We start from the raw sequence: 23,786 nt of genomic DNA, 5'->3' as shown, positions 1-23,786 counted from the left end.
ATTCAATTTTTTTAACTCTTAAATTTATGTATCTTAATACATAAATATTAAGATGCATAATATTAATACATATATAATAATATAGCCTATAAAATTTAAATAAGCAACAGAGTTTTTAAGTCAAAGTAAATGCTATATCAAAAAACAGAAAGAAACTTTATAAAATATATTTTTCTTAACCATATTTGCTTAATTATCCTACTATCAGTTACTACTAATCACCGTTATTGACTAGTTCTGTTGTTTTGTTTAAATGGTAGCATTTATGTAACAGAAAAGTAAAGAAGACATAATTTCAAATAAACACTCATTTTTGATACTTAAAAAAAAAAATTCAGTTTGTGATTATCTAACACCATGCTTGGGATGAGGAAAGTTGTCTTAACTCAGTACATTAAAGAGTCCAGCTGTAGAATATGGTTTTAAGCACTTTTCAAAAGTGAAGCACAAGGTCATACCAAAGTCTACCTTTGAAAGGTTTTTTAGTTCAAATAACAGATGCCAGTCTACTTAGTTTAAGCAAAAAGGAATTTGTTAAAAGCTATTGGGTAACTCACAGAATCTCTGGAAGAGCCCGCTAATCAAGTCTGGCAGTTGTTCAGCCAGAAACAATGCCCAAATCATAATGAAACACTACTCCAGTGGAGGACAGTCAGCTAAAGTGCCACCATGGGGACATGTGACTTTAAATTTTCAAGTTAAAACAACTGGGCTTCCCTGATGGCGCAGTGGTTGAGAGTCCGCCTGCCGATGCAAGGGACAAGGGTTCGTGCCCCGGTCCGGGAAGATCCCGCATGCCGCGGTGAGGCTGGGCCCATGAGCCATGGCCCCTGAGCCTGCGCGTCCGGAGCCTGTGCTCCGCAACGGGAGAGGCCACAACAGTGAGAGGCCCGCGTACCGCAAAAAAAAAAAAAAAAAAAAGAGTAACAAGTCACATCTTGCAATAAGGGTGCAATTTCTTGACTCTGCCACAGTCCCCTTCAAAGTCCTGTGTCTCCCCACCATCCTCAATAGAAAAAGATGCTACACAGCATCTGCTTCCCCGCATTACTTGTTTCAGAATCTGAGTCTGGTCCGTAGTTCCCAAGTCACATGACTACTCCTTAGCCACAAGAAAGGATGGAAAACTAAACTCTGGCAATGATTTCAAGGCAGTGAGATTCAATACAGAAAACTCACCAAACACAGGATTTTCAAAAGATGCTGTCCATAAACTGGACAAATGACCATTACAGATAGTAAGAAAATTTGTTTAAAATTAGATCAAGATAATTTTTCACTACTAGCTATGTTTTGAGCAGTGTTTAACTACTAGTATTGTTCAAAGTTTTCTACTTAAATTATAGTAAAGTATCTAAGGCAGTGAGTGATAAGTGCCCCTCCGCCTCATATCAGCTTTCTGGTAATGGCATCAGTGAGAAACAATCTTTCTAGAGATACTTGAGGGAGAATCATAACACTGTTTATCAAAAGTAAAGACCATGAGAATACAGTGCCTCACCAAGGATACAGAGCTGATCTAGCAGACGTGTTGCTCATTCAAATGGTGTTTTGATTTTGTCTATAGTAAGGAATAAATTGAAAAACAAACCTATTGTTTTAAATTTTCAAATTAACAGAATAGTATGTTTCCAAAGAGAATCATCCTTGAAGAATTAGTGTTCAAAATAAAGAATTTCTGATGTTTCTTGTGAGGTACATATGACTTTTCCCTATAAGGACTCTTAAGTTTGGGAAGATTAGTAAAAATGGAAATCTATTTTTAAAACTTTCTGGTTCTTAAAGTATTCTTCTTGATTAAAATAACAAGAAGAAAGTAAGATAACTTAAAAAAATCTTTAAAGTTTTAAAGTATAGTAGGTATGTGAAAATAGATGTGAATGTTTCAAATACACACACACATACACATACACACATATACACACACATACACACACACATACACACACACATACACACATATACACACACACATATACGCACACACACACATATATTTTTTTGCCCCCGCAGCTCAAAAATGGAATGGCAAAAACCAAAAAACCTCTAAAATATTTAGACCAGGTTTAATTTTTACTTTATGCTCTATAAATTAAAATTTCACTTGTATTCCTTGGACTCTTCAAATCACAGGTGATAAACAGTTAAGGGAAGGAGGGCTATACAAGAATATAATACGACTAAAATTCAAGAAAAATTATCTTATTAAAATTATACATAGAGTTGACAGAAACCACTTTCAGCAACAGGTATCAGAAACAAACTAGCTTAACTATATTACAAGGGCTATCATCTACATTTGTGAATGTCAGAAAACAAATGAAGATGAGGTAGTGATTTTAAATAAACGATTATCACATACAAGTGATTCTGAAAAACATAACCCTCATTTTTTAAAGATTAAAAAAGTATTATATATTCATTTAAAAATTGGCAATACAAAAAATATAAAGAATATGTAACATCACAAATACTTAGTAGAAACAAGGAAAATATGATAAGGAATATATTTCAAGCCTTTTTATTTGTGCAATCTTTTATATAGCTGGAATCATATTTTACACACATTCCCTATTTTAGGCTGTTTGTCCTAATAAAACATAACCTCATCATGCCATTAAAAATTATTTGAAAGTGCTTTATTAACTTACTAATTTTTATCACTACAAATAGTAGTACTATTAAATGTATTCTGCATAAATATTTTTCTTTAGATTACTCCTTCAAGAAGAAATACATCTTAGAAATAAAATTACTGGGTTATGAGGCATGTGTATTTTAAAGGCTTTTAAAGTAAATTTTAGTCAACTTCTTCAAAAAGTATCATCAATTTATATCTCCGCCATCAGTAGATAAGGACATTTATCTTAATGCCCCAGATGGTTTTCAGTTTTATTATAATTTAAGATCGCTGATTTGATGAGTGAAAATCAGCATTTCATTGTCAAGTATAATCTACTCACCAATACTGGCAGCCTCCTAACCCTGGCCTTATTGTTGCAGATTCAAAACAGGCATAGAAACGGAGCAGATAGGAAAAAAAAAAAAAAAAGGACAGTGAAAGTTAAAGTGAAGAGTTATGTGAGATAAGATTGAACAGCTGGAATTTTCAGTAACTTTTACTCAGTACTGATTTTCCTCAGTCCTCAGGACAGTCCACGTAAGTTCACATTTTACAGCTCTGACAGACCCCACCACACACATATCCTTCTCCACTGTCACTTGCCTTTTCCCCACTAAAAGGTGGTGCAGCTCTCACTTATATTCTACCAAGTTTTCTCCTAAGCATTGGCACAAGGAAGGAAAAAAAAAGAAAATAGGAAATGGTCAACTGTATGACTTGTGATAAGAAGCTTCAACGCTTAATAAAGCATTTTGTTGGTACTTTGGTAAGGAAAAGTTCCAGTACGATGAATCCTTTCACAACACTGTAAATCAACTATACTTCAATTTTTAAAAATCCTTCTTTTTGTCCTAAGTTGTAATTGTCTGTTTATATAACAGCTTTTCCAAATAAATTATCAACTTCAAGACAGGGACTAAATCACATTTTACTTATATCTCTTGATTCCTAGCATTTCATAGATTTAAGAACATGTAAAGCATTTTTTTAACTGTTTGGAAAGTGTTAGCTTTGTGCATCTTACATTAGTTGGTGTAACCACTTATTTAGCACCTATCTAAATCGATGTCACTTGCGTATGTTAGATATAATGTTAAGACTAGCTGATTGAAGGAAAAAAAAAATCCCCATCTTAAAAGGAGACTGTAACTGTTATACAATTAAGATGAAATGTTAAAGTAATAGTACAAGAATTATTTGGTAATGTGCATAAGTAATATGTTTGAGATACATAATTTTGCTAACAAAATTATGTGAGGTGTTAATATGAAATATTTCTATCAAAACCTGCCAGGCTGGTACCCAAAATGAGCTACACTAGGTTTCTTAAAAACAAACAAACAAAAAAACATATGGGATATTAAAATCATGACAAAATAAACAGCAAAAAACTACATCTTTTAAATCTCTGTAATTTCACGTTATCAAAAAAATATACTTATTGCTGAGCGGCCTTCAAGTAATAGCTGGAGGCTGGCAATATAGATTATCCAAAAGCACCCTCTAGTGGCAAAAAAGCAATTCACATATAAAAGCAAAATTGTATAAAAATAATGAATGTCATGACAATAACATTTAACTAAAAATTTTCTAAATGAAAATAAAAATGAGTGTGGCTACCATAAACTTTGTTTCAATGATTCTCCACCGCTCTATGCAATAACATAGTCAGTTGAAAAAAATCAACCTTAGTACTAAAAATACACTTACCATTAAAAAACTGAAAATATACTTAGCATATAAAAATACATATATCTGCAATGCTAATAAAGACATAAGAGTTCTGCTGACTTTCTGTAGCTATGTACCTATTCTACTATTTTTTCATTCCCTGAGCTTCTACTCATGGTAGAAAGTGTCCACCTCTAGCCTAAGGAAAATTGAGTGCAAATTAAACATGTCTAATCTGATTTTTTCACGAGACAGCTCCTGTTTAAAATTTTAAATATGATGATCTAAATCACTAAGTAGTCATCACAAATACTTTCTGCCATTCAACTGTATATTAACTAATTAGAAATATCCATAATGTTTCCTATCAACCTTGATTTCCCTAATGTTTTCAACTGCTAAATTTTATTGGCTATGAAGAGAATGTTTCTATGCCTTAAAAATCTTGTGAAAAAACATTTATAATGCTTTGAAGTTATAAAACATTTCAATTCAATAAAATAGTAATAATTTTTTTAAAAGCTGACAGCACAAAAAAACTGCCAAAGAGAACTCTTCTCATTAAAAAGTCTATATTCTGACTTCGAATATTTTCTTTATATTTCAGTACATTCCTATCTTTCTACCTGTTTCTGGATAAAAGATAAGACATCAGTGAAAACCAACTAGCATTTTTTTGCTTCATGTCTTTATTGAACAGGTTCAAAAATGAAGACATTATTTGTAATTAAAAAACAGTGAACAAGAGACAACAACAGCCATAATAATCTTACTTTTCCAAGCTAATAACTTTCAGAATATTACATAAGCAATTTTTACATTTTTAATTTATGCTTACAGTCATATTTTTATCCTACCACAATGGAAAATACTTGTGAAAATAAATAAAAATAAAATAAGTGATGCATAGATCAAGGAAAATTTCTTAAAAACTGAACTATTGCACAACAAATCAACATGAGAATAATATATGCAAGTAATATAAAAATGCATTTAAATACATTGCATCATGGTTCATAATTCATAAATATATTTCACCTACTTACTGTTTATAATAATCTCTGGGTTCTGGAATTAGATGATTTCTTACCAACCCATTTCCATGTAGTACATTATAACATTTACTTGCCACAGTAAAATTCAGTGAGAAACAAACATGTGCCACTTTAAGCTCATTCACCTATCCCTTCCTTGGGCAGACAAAAAATGTGATCTTTAAAAATATTTGAAAGAAGACAGTGCTCAATTCTAGATCAAGACAAGAGTTTGAAGTTCTTCTTCATATGATTTATAATAATTAGAACAGAAGAACAAACTATTGAAATGGAATCCTAATATGTACATTATTCTCCTAAATTTATTACAGCTTATTCTAGTTGATGGAATAAGCTGTAATATTTTTTTTGACTTTTGACCCTTCCTTTTGACCAATATGATTGAATAAAGGCAACCAGAAAAAAAATTAATAGAAAGGAAAGAAACTATAAGGTAAATAATTCCCATTCCTACTAAGTTATCCCCTGCCCAAATGGAAAAAAAAAAAACAAAAACCCAAAACAAAAAAACTAATGAATAAAATTATAAAGTATATGTATAAATAAATTTCAGAGAAAATTATAAGCCACAAATTTCTACAATGATCCTTACAATTGATCAGAATCATAAATAAGAAGTTAGAAACTACCTATATAGCTCTGCTTGTACCTTTATAATAAGATCAAGGCTCTGTTAGGTTTGATTCGACAGAAACTACTACTGAATTACTGAATATGGCTGCACAAGCAATCAAAGGTGTCTACTACTAAATACTATGTTACACTGAAAGTGACAATGACTAAAAGCGGTATTTTAGTCAAAGTTAAAGAGGAAGTATAATTACATTTTTGTGAATGTTTAATTACATAATAAATCAGCTATCCATTAAAGCAATGCATTTTCAGTGGCTTTTTATTCTGATGTGAATGGTGATCCAGTGTTTAACACTAGAAAGGAAGTATGAGTAGGAAAAATTAGATGTTCTCTTAACCTACCCATAACTACATATAACTATACTTCAAGTGACTAAAATTCAAATCCTTTTAAACCTGCATGCCCTGCACTAATGATTAATTATGGAAGTTACTGTCTATTAGGTGAGATGGTTTGTTTTAAAATCCATTAATATGATTTCTTCTAAATCAAGTACATAGATATAAATGCAAGATTTTGCAAGGAGTTTTTTGCATCTTCTATTAAATAATTAATATGCAAACTTTGCAAAAATGAAGTAGCAAATTAAAATTACTGTTCAGACATGAGTTTATGGAAAAGAAAGGAAAAAAGTGAAATTAGAAAGAATATATGTTCAACTAATACACAGTTAAAAAATCATTCAGCTATAACTAGAATGAGATACATCTGTATTTTCAGCCTTGTATCTCCAAAAAAATAATTGCATAATTGCATTTTAAAGAATTGAGCAAAGATCTCTAAATTATATAATCAATAATACACCGAGTAAAGGGCAACAGAGACCATAGGGGGTTTTTTCCCCTCTCCTTCTAAAAAATATTTATAAAATTAATAATTAAAGAGCTCTACAGAAAAATGACCTCACATAACTAAGTGTAACTAAAAATATTCTCTTCAGTTCCAAAATTCCAAGCATCCCATCCTAAATGATACTATCTGAAAATAGGTACCAATAATAAAAATGTTTATTCTGATTTTCTGCTCAAAGTAATGATCATCCTCAAGCTTAAAGGGCTAAGCACTAGTGTTTGAGAGTTGGTGGAGGTATGCTTAATGTGCTTTAACAACAACAGAAAAGTAATACCTAAGTTAATGATTCCACTTGAAATTATTTTCTGACTGATAAGTGAACATCTCCTTGTATGGCACAGTTTAGGTTGTCAGGTATTTATTATATACAGTATATGTACACTCACATATATACACACACACATTACACAGCCAAAGGATTATGCTCCAAAAACTGTTGAAAAAAGTATTATGAATGATTTTAGCACAAGATCACTAGAGGAAGTGCTCTAGATGTCCAAGCAGCAACAGTCATAAAATTCTGGACTTAGCTCTTTTTCTGTTTGGATTCTGTTCACAGAACCATTCTTCGAACGCCACATTCGCAGCAGAACTTTGCCCATTCTACAGGGTATTTAGTCCCACACTCATGGCAGAATTTTGGTAAGTGTCCCACTGAGTTTCCTTCAATGCCTTTAATGTTTCCACCATTAAGTGAGGAGACATAGTCTCCATCTGGCCTGGGGAGGTACAGAAAGAGAGTAGAAACACAAAGTTCATGTCAGTAGTTTTCAATCTGTAAGCCTTGGGAAACAGAACATAATATTAAGTGTAACTAAAAGCTTGCTTAATCTCATTGTTAATATTCTTCTAGTTCAGATTAAACAAAATCCATGGGGTCTTTTTCTAACCACTCCATCATGATCCATTGTTCTATTTGTCTACCCTTGAATCAGTATCACACTAATTACTATAGCTTCACAAATCATTCATGCATTATTCTTTAACTTGTCCTGGCTAATGTTAGGCTTTCGTTCTTTCATATGTAAAGAACTTGTCAGGATTCATAAACTTTGTTTGAAAATGGCACAGAATTTATACACTGGTTTAGGAGAGAATAGATAGCTTTATAATATTGAATTTTCTATTTTATAAAGAAGGTATATTTCATCTTTGAAGTTTTGTAATTTTCTCCATCAAAGTTAAACTTCTTGCTTGGTTTTTAAATTGATTCCTAAATACCTTAAGTGAGAGAGAGAGAGAGAGAGAGAGAGAGAGAGAGAGAGAGAGAGAGAGAATGTTTCTGAAGACTGCATTTTCTGTTTGTTGCTGATAAACAGATCGCAATAACTTTCAATATAATAATAAGAAAACCAGCAAATTTATTAAAAGACTTCATTATTATTTATTAATTTGTCTTTTTTTAGGTATTCTATATATAATCATAATATATATATGTAAATATATCAGTTTTGTGTCCTTATTTCCATGTCTTGTAATTTTAATTTTTTTTACTACACTAGCTAGATGAAAATAGAAATTATAGCCGACATTCTTGTGTTATTTCTGCTTTTACAGAAAATGCTTCTTACATGCCACCACTAAATATGAAGAGTGATGTAGGGTTCTAGTAAATCTAGCGTTCTTGTCAATTTAACGACATTCCCTTCTATTCCCAATTTTCTAAGAGCTTTTTTAAAAAAAATCAAAAATAGGTGGTAAATCATATATTATTATTTGACGAATATTTTTTAACCCTTCCATCTGTTGATGTGAAAAATTATATTAATAGACTTTCTAATGTTAAATCAATCATTTTCTGTGATGAATCTACAGTGTCATGAATTTCACGTCTGTGGCCTGGGTTTGATAAATTTCTTGGAGATTTTTATATGTATTTTCAAGTTTATAAGTAAGCCTGATCATAATTTTGCATTCTCTCATTAGTCTGGATATCACGGTTTCACTAACCTTTGAAAATAAGTTGAAGAATGTTGTTTTTCACCTCACTCCCCTGGAAAAGTTTGGTAGAACTTACTATATAAAACTATCATGAGCCCATTTTGTGTGTGTGTGTCTGTGTGTGTGTGTGTGTACACCGTATGTGTGTGTACGTGCACTCGTGCAGTGAGGAAGCAAGCATAGTTTAATTACTGATCCAATTTCTTTAATGATTATAGTTTCTAGTTCATTTGAAATAAGTTTTCAAAAGTTATATTTTTCTAGGAAATTGTGCATTTTATCTGTTTCAAGTTACTGGCAAAAAGTTGTTCTTATAATTTTAAATCTCTGCTGCATCTGTGGTTGCATTCCTCTTTTCATTCTGCATATTATTTGTACCGTCTCTCCTTTTTTGTTGATCCATCTTGAGAAGTTTATCATTTTAAATCAACCAACCTTCTCGTTTTGTGAGTCTTCATCATGTGTTATTCATTCACTTACTCATTTAAAAATATTTACTGGGAGCCTAGTTTACGTAAAGTACTCCTCTTGATCCTAGAGTTAAGAGCAGTAACAAAACAGATAAGAATCCCTGTGCCTAGGGAGCTTAGTTTTATGGAGAAGAAACAACATAAATAACATATATAGCATGTCAGCTAGAAAACAATAAAGCAAAGAGGACATGGTAAAGGGTGGCAGAGACTGGTCAGAGCCGTTAGGATTGCAGTAGAGGGGATGAAGAATGAAAGAGTTTGGAGCATGTTGTGACAACAAAGTAAATTAGAACAAAGGGCCTGACAAAATTCAACCTGATGACAGCAGGCTGATGAGAATTTGAATTAATTAAAGGTGAAGTACCACACAGAATTCTGAAGCTCCCTCTCTACCTCCTGCCAACAAAGATACAGAAGCCAAGATTCGGATCTACTGGTCTAATCAGGATCTCTTGCAGTTGCTGAGCACCATCCGGGAGGAAGCTCCTATTTGACCACCAGTTTTTTTCCTTAATGCTCTCCATTATAATCTTTTTATTTCATTAATTTCTGTTTTATCTTTATTATTTCATGTACTATTAGTTTCGATTTACTTAATTACTGATTTCTTCACCGGTCCGCCTTGCAAAATTCCTCCTCTTCTGGACACTTAACTCTTTCCCAAGATACCCCCTTTGAAGGTTCTTTTAGTCACGGTCTACAGCTGGTAAATTTTCTCAATATTTTTTGTCTGAAAACAGCTTTATTTCATTTTCATTCTTGGACTGACAGTAGAGCTCAGTGGTTCACAAAGAGATGTCCTTAATCTGGCAGCATCAGCATCACGTGAGAATTTACTATAAATGCAAACCTGTGCCCCACTCCAGACCCCACTGACTCTGAAATCCTCAGGTGGGGACAACGAGCTGTGTTGAAATCAGTGCTCCAGGGGATTCTGATGCACATTAAAGCTCGAGAACCACTGGTTCAGCTGGTGAACAATCAAAGGTCCACAGTTATTTTCCCTCGGCACCCTGAATGTGTGGATCGATTTCCATTGTCTATTGGCTCCAAGTGTTGCAAGCTAGCTCTGTACTAGCTGGGTGATCCTCACATTGTCTAAGTAACGTCTTTCCTCTGTGGCTACTTTTAAGACCTCCTCATGGTCTGTCTTCCCAAGTTTCATTACAATGCATCTACATGTTGTTTTCATTTCATTTGTCCTGCTTGGGACTGTTGTTGTTTGATTATGAGAACTCATGGTTTTCATTAATCCTGGATTATTTGCAGGTATAAATTATTCAAATGTTGCCTCTCACTCACTCTAGTTTCTTTCGACCTCTGACTCAACACATCATAGACCTTATTTTACCACCTATGATTTTTAATCTCTCTCACGCTTTCCTTCTCTTAGGACTACACTCTAGATAATGTCTTTGAATCTTTCCTCTAGTTCACTCCTCTCTTCTTCAGCCGGGTCTCATCTACAATTTAAACACCATCTTTTGAGGTTTTTTCCCCTTATATTGAGTTGTTTGGTTCTTTTGTAAAGATGCTCTAATCTTTTTTTGATAGTATATTATCACTGTCAATGACTTCAATTCCCTGTCTTGTTTCCTTATATACTTCAAACTGACTTATTTTACAAGTCATAATTATGATGATTTCAGTATCATAAGTCATGGGCACATGTGTTCGTTTTTTTTGCTTTCATGACTGATTCCTTGTTTCCTTGTACAGTGTGAAATTTCCATGTGTGTCCTGTAATTCAGAATTGCAAGCTCATGTTTACCTGTGAGAATCAGGAGGCCTGGGTTAACAGCATTTCACACCAGAGATGATTCCTTTTGCTTTTGCTTTTACAAGCTCCAAGGAAGCTCTTAAACCAAGAGTATCTAAGCTATTTTTTCAGTTAAGAATTTCTTAGAATATGCAGATGTTGTGCTTTCAAACCTTAAACTCATGGGAAGGTGCGCCTATAGTTATGAATTATTGGTGAGAATTCTCACATCCCTCTGAGCCATGGCTGAGACAGACAAGTTTCCTTGGAGTCTCTTATTCCTGGGTGGTAAAAAAAAATTGTTTTTCCTAGTCCATCCTTTCACTGAGAGATAACCCTTTGATTACTGTGAGAGAAGGGTTAACACACTCTTTCTCCTTTTCTGTGGACATATTTGACCTTGGGATAACTTCCTAGCTCTGTTTAATGAAAACCCAACATAGGTGAAATGCCAGCTGTGTTTCTAGGCAACGGTGTTTGTAAGCAGTCCACTGAAACTGGATATCTCCCTCAGGATAACCTGGAAGCTATGCCTATGAAACTGTTATATGAGATACTGGTTCCCTTTGGGGACAAAGGATTTCTCATTAAACTGTCCCTACACCCACCTATGAGAACTTATTCTCTCACACCTAAGCTGTCAGCTAGACAGCCAAGGAAGACGAGCTCCAGGACCGCTGCAAGGGCTCCCATGAAAGAGAAACACCTAACACTGCCCTGCTATTATCCTATATTTCTGTACACAATTCCAGTGACAAATGTAATATACTGTCATATAAGTATCTCTGGCTAAGTCTAAGAAGACTCCTTACTGAATCTTTCAAGAGTCTTGGCTTAGAGCAAGAGGCACGGCGGGAACGGCGGGAAGGGTAAGGAAAAGTTGTTTTTAACACTTCATTTTGTACAAGTCCAAGAAGTCAACTCCTCTCTACCACAACGACCTTAAAACTCAAGTCTCTACATAGTGAAGATCACTGAAAACCTCAAATGTAGCTGCAGTGTGACAGTTAATTTACAATTTGACCTCTAGCTTCCTTTATATTTTCGTCTGTAGAAGTTCCCGTTACTTTTCTGAGAGCTAAGCTATACATTCAGAAAGATATTTTTTCTTTTTTATCTAGCATTTCTAGGTGTTTTGGGTGGGAGGGGTTGTCCTGGAAATGTAGTCTATCACTCTGCCAGAAAAGTAAATCTCTGAGAATTCTCTATCTGTTATGGTTATAATTATTTCTGTCTGGGATGGGGGCAGAGTATAAGTCAAGTGAGTAAGGCTCAAGCCTTCCTATCACATATAAAGCTCTAAAAAGTAAAAAAAAAAAAGAAGAAGCCAAACATTTTTTAATGTGATTTTTACTCCTGCCTGTTGACACTTCTTTTGTCCACCTCTTTGGAAAGACAAAATGATCCTTTTATTCAATCATATGTATTTATTAAGTTTTCCATTTTATAAGAATGTTAATCTTATACTCAGCATTGATTCAAAACATGGTTCCACACATATACAACAACATAGTACAACCACACTCCAGGACTCTAAGAAACATAAGTTAACTTCTTTGATATTTAACATGTATTAAAACCTCAGGTGAGACAAACAATATTTCTTACAGAATCTAGCTGAAAAGACAGCAATTCACCAATTCCTCTACGGTCCTCATCTTATGCATAGGCATCACTCTTAAAACTTTCCAAATGGCAGATGCCCAGATCCCACTCTCCAAATTAAAGAAATCAAAATCTCAGGGAGGGACCCTGACGTGTTCATTTTCAGAAAGCTCCACAGATGCTTCTTTTTAATGGGCAACCAGAATGGAGAGCTAGCATCTTAGATACTTGAAAATCTATCCCCGGATTAAATCTGAATAATGACTATGTACAGGTTACATACTTACAACAAAAGCAGACAATATATACAGTTACACATAACACACCCACATCACAACTGGTTTTGGTGAATCATAGGATGTCACATTATAGGCTTGCATTGAGGGCATCTTAAAAAAAACACCCTATGAAATCCACTGCCATATTTAGTATGGATTCAGTAGGGATGTTAATTAAGAAGTTAACAATTAAGTTATCCAGTGTCTCCTTATGAGAAATCAAAGGAGAACTTTTGAAGCCTCAGAACTAGTTGTACTTTCACAGAGAGAGTGATTTATTTTTATGTTTTAGACATCATGAATCATGTAACTACTCCTATCCTCTCCTGTACTTTGGCTCCTAAAACAAAGTTCAAACTCCACTTTGTGTCCCAGGGCTAGTCCATCTCCAGGGTCTCATGACACACATTTTGTGGACTAACCCCATTCCTTTTTCCATTTCTCGTCTTTCCTTTTCCTATTCTTCCTTCATTTAAAAAAAATGCTGTATCTCACTATACATCATGGCCTTCTGTACCTTTCCTTAAAACCTTCTGGAATAAATTGGGATACATATAAAAAATAAATATAACTGAAATGATTTCATTATATACTTAAAAACAGAGTGAATGTCGAAGCTGTACAAATACTGTGACAGATCAGAAAGGGAAGTACATAGATAATCACAATCTCAGCAGGGGAATTTAAATGTATTAAAAACGCTGCTGAAAATTATAATAGCAGTGGTGTAAAGGGTCAATTCAATTTCTAGAGGTAAAAATAAGCATGTTGCAGTTAAAATTAAGACATAAAAAACAAATGCATCCATTGTAAATGAACAAACATCCTTGAGTATTTACCATAAAGATTATAAGGTATAAGAAAACATTATTTATGCCCAAACTATTTCTTTAGTGTATAACATAAAAGCCAAATTAAATCATATAGCAAAGGAAAAATTAGATTTTCTATAAATAGCCTGATAGAAATTTTTGTATATGGTCCTTGAAAAGCAGCATATACTCATTTTTATTTTAGTTATTAGAATATCAGAGCTAAACATACCTGGCCATGTAGCTCTCAGTATATGTTTTTCTTTTGCTTGTAAGCATACCTGAGGCAGGATTTCTAGCCAAACTAGGTGGTGTGGAATTTCGAGGTTTGATGTTAGCTCTAGAAGAGAGAAAGAGATGGCATAATGAAAAACCTACTGAATAGTAAGCATTTATTTCTCAAATTGCTTATTTACATGATTAGAAAAATAATTAGGCACATATATACAATGGAATATTACTCAGCCATAAAAAGGAATGTAATTGGGTCATGTGAAGGATGTGGATGGGCCTAGAGTCTGTCATACAGAGTGAAGTAAGCCAGAAAGAGAAATACTGTACATTAACACATATATGTGGAATCCAGAAAAATGGTACAGATGAACTTATACGTAGGGCAGGAATGGAGACGCAGACGTAGAGAATGGACATGTGGACACAGGGGGCAGGGGAGGGTGGGACGAATTGGGAAATTAGGTTTGACATAAATATACTACCATGTGTAAAACAGAGAGCTAGTGGGAACCTGCTGCACAGGGAGTTCAGCTCAGTGCTCTGTGATGACCTAGATGGGGGAGGCTGGAGGGGGTGGTAGGAGGGAGGTCCAAGAGGGAGGGGATATAGGTATACATATAGCTGATTCACTTCATTGTACCACAGAAACTAACACAACATTGTAAAGCAATTATACTCCAATAAAAAATAATAATAATTAGAAGCTGTAGAGAGGTAAATTCAAAAGATTAAAATCCAAATGATTATTTCAAAACTGAAATCCTTAATACTAAGGATAAACCAAAGCATTCTGCATTTACTAACATTATCTTGATGGTATATAAAATCATTTGACATATGTATATATTCTTTAGATGAAATTTATAAGTTAATCATTCTAAAAGGTTTCAAATTTTTTAAAGTTGAAATCTACAGTTCCCTCAAAATAGAGATGTGTTTCGTTAAGTGCCTATGAATAACTTAAATAATAATGTTAAAAGCGTATGAGGTGTGGTTAAAAAAATCAGCTAACCATTTTAAAAGGATAATATTCTATTTACGAAAGTCTGTTGTTGGAAAGAGCAGCTAAAATAAGTGGGTTAATATAAAGATTTAATTTCACCAACTATACAGCCTGGGCTACCTGTTACCAGTAAAGAAGAAGTTGTGGTTGGATCATAACTGAATTCCCTTTCTGAAACTGTCAGAATCAAAGAAAGCTTGTAAACTATATGAGGTAATAATGGTAAAAGTATAGGCTTTGGAATTCAGATGAATCTGGATTCAAATTCCAACTGTTTCTGAACAACTCTGTGGTAGTGGCAATCTCTCTGAGTCCAAGTTCCCTCATTTATAAGATATGGCCATCATCGCTTATCTTACAGAAAGTTAGATATATAAATTGTAATTTTTATAAACATTTAGCATAGTTGATGGTGGTAATACTACTATGGCTACTGCTACTACAAATTAACATTTATATAACAGTGCTTACTACGTTTGGTATAGCTACTTTTCTAATTGCCTTCATATAAAACTCAATCTTCAAAATAATCCTATGAAGTAGGAAGGATTAATAATTCCATTTTACAAAGGAGGCAACTGAGGCAAAGAGTAATTTACCCAAGGTGACAGACACAGTCAGTATGTTGCAGAACCAGGGGTAAGATGTTCAATACAGTGTTAATTCCCTCCCACTCTTTAGAAATTTAGTCAAATCTTTTCATTTCAGAGATAAGCAATGTTGTGTTATATGATCAAGTAGGATACTTTAAAAAATGCCTTTATATTGGAAGTTCTCAAACTGGCTGAAATTCTTCCTTTTCTACTTATACAGCAAAGTTGGAGAGAGTCTCCCAAAATTTTAAAGGGCTATCTCCAAAATACATGCAGGAAATAACAACATCTACTATTTTTCAAATGCCCATTGCATGCCAAATATGATACCAGGTACTATACATACTTTGCTTCTTTAATCTTCACAAAAATCTCAGAAAATATTATTCCCATTTTAAAGTTGAAGAAACTCATATTCAGAGATTAAGTGAAGTGCAAAGCTATTACATGGCCAGAATGTTTGAACTTGAATTTAGGTGGGTCTTATTACAAATCTTATATTCAATATGCAAGCCCATCCATGAGGTGTATTCTACTCTACTTTTATACAGCCTCTCTAGGGATGTTGTAGAACTATCACATGCCTTTTTAGGAACTCAATCTCTGAAAATTCATTGCCAAAGGATGGCAATTCCTCCAAGTAATAAGAGTTATAAGAGAATCAGGAAGGACACATTTCTTTTTTGAGGGGGCTCTAGAATAAAGTCTTGTTAGAAATCCTACCACCTTCATATAATATGTACATGAGATATATAGATAATGCGAACAAACCCATGCATATACACACACAACTTCATTATCAATAGTTATTCAAATAATTAGAAAATTTTAAAAATTAAAGAAAAATATAAGGTTATCAACTACAGCTTCCATTATTCAATGCCAATCGTGTACTTTTAGTAACATCTATGAAGTAGAATCGGAATGTTGAGAACCATTCTTAAGAGACTGGAGAACTAGAACCATTTTGAGCAGTACTTAAAACACGTTGCCCCAGTCTCACATGGTCAACACATTTTTCTTCCTGGCCAGAGTCTGAAAAGTGCTACCCATATTATGTATCTATAGTCTGCCTGCTGTAGTTCAAGCAATAACAAAGAAGGTTTAATTTTGGAACTGCACTTAATCTACCTCACTGCTAATCACTGTTTCTTTGAGATCTGCTTCAGAGAGTACAGAGAGCTGGAGTACAAAGAAAAAGGCTCAGGGCACAAATTTTTCCTTCTAGGATTTATCACTAACTACTTAAGAATAACACATGATGGCTGCTAATGCATCAAAGACTTTTCCCATCTTTGTTTTATTGTATATCTAGTTAAATTTATTATAATCTAGTGTTAAGAGAATGTTGTAGCGGGCCTTGGTTTAAAATTTAACTAAGTAAACTCTATTTAACAACATATTTTTCAATGTTAATATGTAGTTTAACTTATGAGACCCTAAGTTCATCATTTTAAGATGAGAGGGCTAGACTTGCTTTGGGGGCCCAAACTAGTAAACCTTGAAGGCCTGTGCAGGAGAGCTCCAAGACTGCCACTGCCACTCTTGCCTCACTCAGTCTGCTAGGCCAGTACACAGAGGGGAGTGTGCTTGGCAGTGTCATAACCTTTTCCCTGTTTTATGTGGAATTTGTAAGCATCTAACAAAAAGACTGAGGATCCTGGATTGAATGTTTTCTAAGATTTCTTTTTTCTCCAGCTTTTTTATAATAATTTATCGTCTGCTTAACTAAAAGATAATCTAACAGTGTTATATATGATGTAATATTCCCCGTATTCTTCTTTAAAAAATGTTACTCCTAAAAAAGAGCTTCATAAAAATAACAATTATTGAAGGTGACTCCTATTTCGACCCCCTAAAAATTAAAATTTAATGGAATAAAATGAAAGCTCTAAAAACAGATTTAGGACAATAGAAATGTTCATCAAAAATCAAAGTGTGATAAATCCTAGAAGAGTATTTAGTACTTCTTGGCTTAAAAATGATTAAAATAAAAAAAAAAATTAAGTATAGGAATGTACAAATTTACAGTGTTCCGTTATATAAAGCCTTTAAGGAAATATCTGAAAAAGATTAATCAAACTGAGTTACAAATACTTACTTGTAAATGGGTAATAACTCATGTCTTTTGATGGCACTGTCTGATTTTGTATCACTGTCATGCAACCTTTGCACATGTCTTCCAGTTCGAAGTGGAGGGCCTAACTTGTCCATCTTACTATTAAAATATATAAAGGTGTACCCATAAGGAGAATGCTACTGTTTGTTTCTTTATATTAAAAAAAAAATTTTTTAAGACATTATTCTGGTTCATCAGAAAACCAACCCCCAAGCTCTTAATTATCTGCCAGGGTAAGGACTAACGTCAAAAAAGAATCCTCAGATAGTTCATACAATGTCCATTATTAGATATGAATATGCTGACTATGCAGGCCACCCTGCCAATTTTGATAAATATCCTAACAAATCCCACACTTATACACAGCAGGGCAATGGAATCAATAAAAAAAAACTTTAGAAGGATTTGTTTCAAAGAAAATTTGTGAAGCCAGAGATGAACTGAAAGTTGTTGGTCTGGTAAATAAAGACAGATTTGACGTTTGTTCTTGTGGAGCTCACAAATAATCTAATTTTCCCCTTCCTTGAATCATAGAACCTTTCTCTGTTTTCTTCTTTATTATTTTATGATTTCCCCTACCTTTAAAAATTCCAAATATAGAATAATGAATCAAATAATGTATTTTTATCTTTATCTCTATCTGACTTTCTAACAAAGAATGACTATTTCTAAAATTTATCCAGAGAAATGTAAAACATGATCCTATGAAAATGTGGATGGCAATTCTAAAAATCACATGTAAAAAGGTTAAGTGGCCATGCCATCTGAAACTTACTAATTTTTTTTTAAACCAGAAGTATAAAGGATTTCCATCTAGTGAATAACAGAAAAACTACAGGTTTGCAAAGAACTCATTGTTTTACATCAACCAAATTATATTATCACCAACCAATATCCATTCATAGTAGGGAGCAGGGAAAATTAAATTAGGAAACTAGAACTATCTTAAATGACTACTGAATGACACATCACTGCTTGATAACTTAAAAAGTATCGGGCTTCCCTGGTGGCACAGTGGTTGAGAGTCCGCCTGCCGATGTAGGGCACACGGGTTCGTGCCCCGGTCCAGGAAGATCCCACATGCCGCGGAGCGGCTAGGCCGGTGAGCCATGGCCGCTGGGCCTGCGCGTCCAGAGCCTGTGCTCCGCAACGGGAGAGGCCACAACAGTGAGAGGCCCGCATACCGCAAAAAAAAAAAAAAAAAAAGGTATAGTTTTTTTAAAGGGATTTTTTTTTTTTAACTCATTTAAACCCTGAGCACCTACTATGTATCAGGCACTATGCTAAATTCTGGGGATATTGTGGCAAATAAGACAGACCTGATGCTTTGTTCTTACTAAGGAGTTTAGTGTCTAAAAAGAATTTGTTCATTCCTCTAGATAATAAGGGTCTCTAAGGAAGGACACATTTTATCCACTTTCTGTTCCTTCAGTATCCTATACATAGCAGGCATTTTGATGTAAAAGGTGATATTAATATTTTGCTGGTGGTGATACTTAAATTAGGTGTTTACATCATACTCCCAAAAACATTTTAAAGGATTTTTTAGATGCCTCCATTAAATATATGTATATATATCAAAATTTCTGAAATTTCTGAGACATTAGTCTCAGAACATTAATTCTGAGACTCATGTCTCAGAATATTAATTTTATGGGCTTTATTTGTGAGAGATTACTGGAAAATTCACCTATTTCGAATTTTACTTAAGAAATCAGATTTCTCTTTAAATTACTTAATAACAATCAAAACATTATTGTTCCAAACAGTGTTTATCTCACAAAAGCCATCTGTGGATTTGGAAAAAGAAATAAAAGATCTTACTTTCTTCCTCAGAAAAAAGTTATTGCAATTAAAATTTAAAAATTTAGAAACATTTTACAAATGAATTCCTCTAACATGATAAGAACTATTAAAATCTTATGTACGATAAAACAAAGGAGATGAGTAAAATCTAAAGGTAATTATCTAGTGGGAATATTACACATTTTCCATATATGAAAAAACTGCTAGTATTTTTCAGATTTTAAAAACGTAATTAAAAGGCAGTTCCAATGATGATTTTACTGTACCACATACCTGTGTTATGAAATTCAACTCAGTTGATATATCTACCTATGTATATGTATGTGTGTGTTCAAATGTTACTTAGGCTAAATGTTAGCATATGTTGTATTAAGCTCAAATCACTTGAACTTATGTTCCAGTAAAATCTGCTACTGTTATGCTATGTTATTATCAAGGTCTAACCGTACAAAAATAAAATTTAAAAATTTCATAATGTAATCAAGATTATATAATACATAAATTTATACATAAAGTATTTTCTATAATTTTTAATAAATATAATTTTATATAAATGAATTTATATATTTAAGTGTTTTTACATATAAATTTTGCTTACATATATATTTTAAATACCATGAAATAATAGTCAATGTTGGGCTAATTAAATACATTTTAAAATTATCCTGGGACCTAATTAAACTTAAAGGCTTTTGCACAGCAAAAGAAACCATTAACAAAACAAAAAGACAACCAACTGAATGGCAGAAAATATTTGCAAGTAATACGACCTTTAAGGGGTTAATATTCAAAATATAAACAGCTCATACAACTCAACATTAAAAAAAACAAACAAAAGACCTGAATAGACGTTTTTCCAAAGACACCTACAGATGGCCAACAGGCACATGAAAAGATGCTCATCATCAGAGAAATGCAAATCAAAACCACAATGAGCTATCAAAACTTACACCTGTCAGAAAGGCTACCATCAAAACGACCGCAAACAACAAATGTTGGTGAGGATGTGGAGAAAAGGGAGCCCTTGTACACTACTGGTGAAAATGTAAACTGGTGCAGCTATTGTGGAAAACGGTAAGGAGGTTTCTCAAAAAACTAAAAATAGAACTACCATATGGCCCAGTAATTCCACTCCAGGGTACAGATCCAAAAAAAACACTAATTCAAAAGGATACATGCACCCAATGTTCATAGTGCCATTACTTACAATTGCCAAGATATGGAAGCAACCTAAGTGTCCATAAACAGATGAATGGATAAAGAAGATGTGATATATACATATATATGTACATATATACACACACACATATGTAATGAATACATACATACACACACACACACACACACACACACAGACATACCGGAATACTATACAGCCTTAAAAAGAAATGAAATTTTGCCATTTGCAACAATATGGATGGACTTGGAGGGTATTATTATGCTAAGTGAACATAAGTCAGAGAGAGAAAGACAAATACTGTATGGTATCACTTATATGTGGAAACTAAAAAATAAAATAAAATAGTGAATATAACATAAAAGAAACAGACTCACAGACATAGAGAACAAGCTAGTGGTTACCAGTGCGGAGATGGAAGGAGGGAGGGAGAGTTTGGGGCAAGAGATTAAGAGGTTCCAACTACCATGTATAAAATAAACAGGCTACAAGGATATACTGAACAACACAAGGAATATAGCCAATATTTTATAAGAACTATAAATGGATTATAACCTTAAAAACTGTGAATCACTATGTTGCACACCTGAAACATATAATACTGTACATCAACTATACTTCAATAAAAAATTTAAAAGGTAAAATTATCAGTTTATGAAAGAAGACCTTTCAAATACTTAAACGGTTCCCTAAACTGACTCGGATCCAGACCATTTACCATCTTCATATTTATTTTAGTGAACAAGAACACTTCTTTGCTCACGTCTCCTTTTCTATTAAACCCCTTCTTTTCTGTCCCTATACCTTCAGTAGTACTAAAGATAAGTCAAAGCAGGAACAAGATAAAGGGATACTTGAAAAGAAACTGAAATCTTTGCGAAAGTAGTGACATATTTTCAAAAGCAATTTAAAGTTTTAAACCCAACTGATTGCTCTTTGGTCAAAGTTCCTTCCTTCTCTATGTCTTTCTTGGTCTTGCACACCATCAGTAACTGACTTAAGGAAGTGAATAAAACAAGTAAAGGAACCAGGAGTTCTCTATTACATGTTTGGCCTGCCCTCAGGGGCCTTAGATGTTTCAAGTTATGAAAAAAAAATCACCTTTGTTGATTTTAATATTGAATTTATACATCTATCTACATTGGGGGTTACTCTGTTAATAAATTTTGAAAAAGTACAATGAGAAATCTACTTTATAATGTATTTTTACATTATTTACAAAGTTTGAGAAATTTCAATTTGATAGTAATAATTATGGACTATCAATATCAATGTTTTTAGAGTGCCTCTATGCTATTTTTCTTTTAAAGGGTCCAATTCAGTAATGACAGTGATACACCCAAGGTATGAAAGAAATTAAGGCAGGAATAAACAAATCCATTCAGCAGTAAAAGAAATCTTGCTACTGCTAAGGAAGAAAAAGGAAGGTATTTTGAAGCCAAGCAAGCACACCTACACAGGGTAAATTTGGTGCAGAATAAGCAATTCTACACATAACGTAGAATCCCATACGAAATTCAAGGATATGTCCTGAAATTGGCACCTAGATTTGGTCAGAATCAACATGAAAGTGTATTTTTAATCTCTTATTGTTCTTTCAATTCAACCACAGTAATGTGTTTGAATGGATTAATAAAAGGTTTTTTTTAAAAAACCCTTTGGTTCACGGGAACACTAATCTTTGGCCTAACTTCCTAGATATTCCACATGACTTAAAAACAGTTCCATTCTTGGGAATAAATGAAGAATCCTTAAAACCCATACCTTCAAATTATAAATATCTAATTCCTATGACAACTCGCTCATTCAGAAAAAAAGGGAGTGGCAAACTTTTCCTGTAAAAAGCCAGACAGTAAATATTTTAGGCTTTGTAAGCCACACCATCTCTGTCACACTCAACTTTGTCACTGTAGCATGAATGCAGCCACAGACAATATATAAACAATTGGGTGTGGCAATGTTCCAATAAAAACAATTGTTGGGGGCTTCCCTGGTGGCGCAGTGGTTGAGAGTCCGCCTGCCGATGCAGGGGACACGGGTTTGTGCCCCGGTCTGGGAAGATCCCACATGCCGCGGGGCCGCTAGGCCCGTGAGCCATGGCCGCTGAGCCTGTATGTCTGGAGCCTTTGCTCCGCAACGGGAGAGGCCACAACAATGAGAGGCCCGCGTACCGGAAAAAAAAAAAAAAAAAAAAGTACAAAAAGATCACCTGTTCTAAAATATCAAAATTCCATACATGAGAGCATGCCAGTGTTTTAAGATTTTGAAAATCTAAATGAAAGGCAGATTTCAATGATGATCTTTAAAATTTTACTATAGTTATGATAAATATCACTAGATTATCCTGTATTCCTAGACAAAAACACTTAACTTTTTGTCAAGCTAATACATTTCTATAGATGATAAACTCTTCAATTTTGACCTAGACTTTTTAAAAGGACTATCTCTAGTTGCATGTAACTGCTATGATATCATTAGCATATCTAGAAAGGAACAATATTTTGGCAGGCTTTCCAAATATTCATAGCTGAATGAGCATTTTAAAAAATATTTGGCAACAGTATCAATCTATTTCTAATTTGAGACAAACTTTAACCTAGGGAAGGTCCTTGTTTATTGTTGATACCATTAGAATGAACCCTTAGAAAATAAGCCACTCAGTCCTGTACGACTAACAAAGCAGAATAGATAAAATAAAAAAATGATGTCTGAAATAATTTGGGGAAAAATTTATCAAGTGGTATTTTGTATCTTTGTAGACATCTATAGCTCTGATAATTTGAGGCACTCAAAGTTTTGAAATCTGTCATAAAATTAATGACAAATTAATTTTAATCCTAAACTCATCAATCCTATATAGATAATGTAGTATCTCAATTCCATGGCAAAGTGAGCTTCCCTAGTCCAACAGCCTAAATCATTGTTATCCACAAAAGAAGCCAAACTCTGAAATTCTAGGTTGTGGCATTTCTATATCAATATTAAAAGACAGAGAAATTCAGAAAAATCTAAATAATGGTCCACACAAACCACACACATCAAAAGATTGACTTATAAGAAAAGCCTGCTTCCACTCATACAAAAATATACTTAAAAACTAGACATTTGGGCTTCCCTGGTGGCACAGTGGTTGAGAGTCCGCCTGCCGATG

The 23,786-nt window shown here is 33.7% G+C and overlaps 1 protein-coding gene across 2 annotated transcripts in view; it reads right to left on the bottom strand.

Annotated features, from left to right (window-relative positions):
* Positions 1-4,972: 4,972 nt before the first annotated feature.
* The window catches only part of ZC2HC1A (zinc finger C2HC-type containing 1A), a 60,772-nt gene continuing 41,958 nt past the window's right edge, over positions 4,973-23,786 (bottom strand). Inside the window, exons 8-10 of one of the 2 annotated variants that reach the window (XM_030839172.2) lie at positions 17,635-17,751; positions 13,936-14,043; positions 4,973-7,554 (exon numbers count right to left, since the gene is read on the bottom strand). In XM_030839172.2, coding sequence (XP_030695032.1) covers positions 7,389-7,554; positions 13,936-14,043; positions 17,635-17,751 — 391 coding nt within the window. In that variant the 3' untranslated portion in view covers positions 4,973-7,388. The remainder of the gene's footprint in view (positions 7,555-13,935; positions 14,044-17,634; positions 17,752-23,786) is intronic. The other variant, XM_030839173.2, reaches the window with a different exon arrangement.

The sequence above is a fragment of the Globicephala melas genome, chromosome 17 (assembly GCF_963455315.2).
Source record: "Globicephala melas chromosome 17, mGloMel1.2, whole genome shotgun sequence".
NCBI classification, from domain to species: Eukaryota; Metazoa; Chordata; class Mammalia; order Artiodactyla; family Delphinidae; genus Globicephala; species Globicephala melas.
The sequence above is the reverse complement of the archived record's forward strand: the minus strand, read 5'-3'. Positions and strand labels throughout refer to the sequence as shown.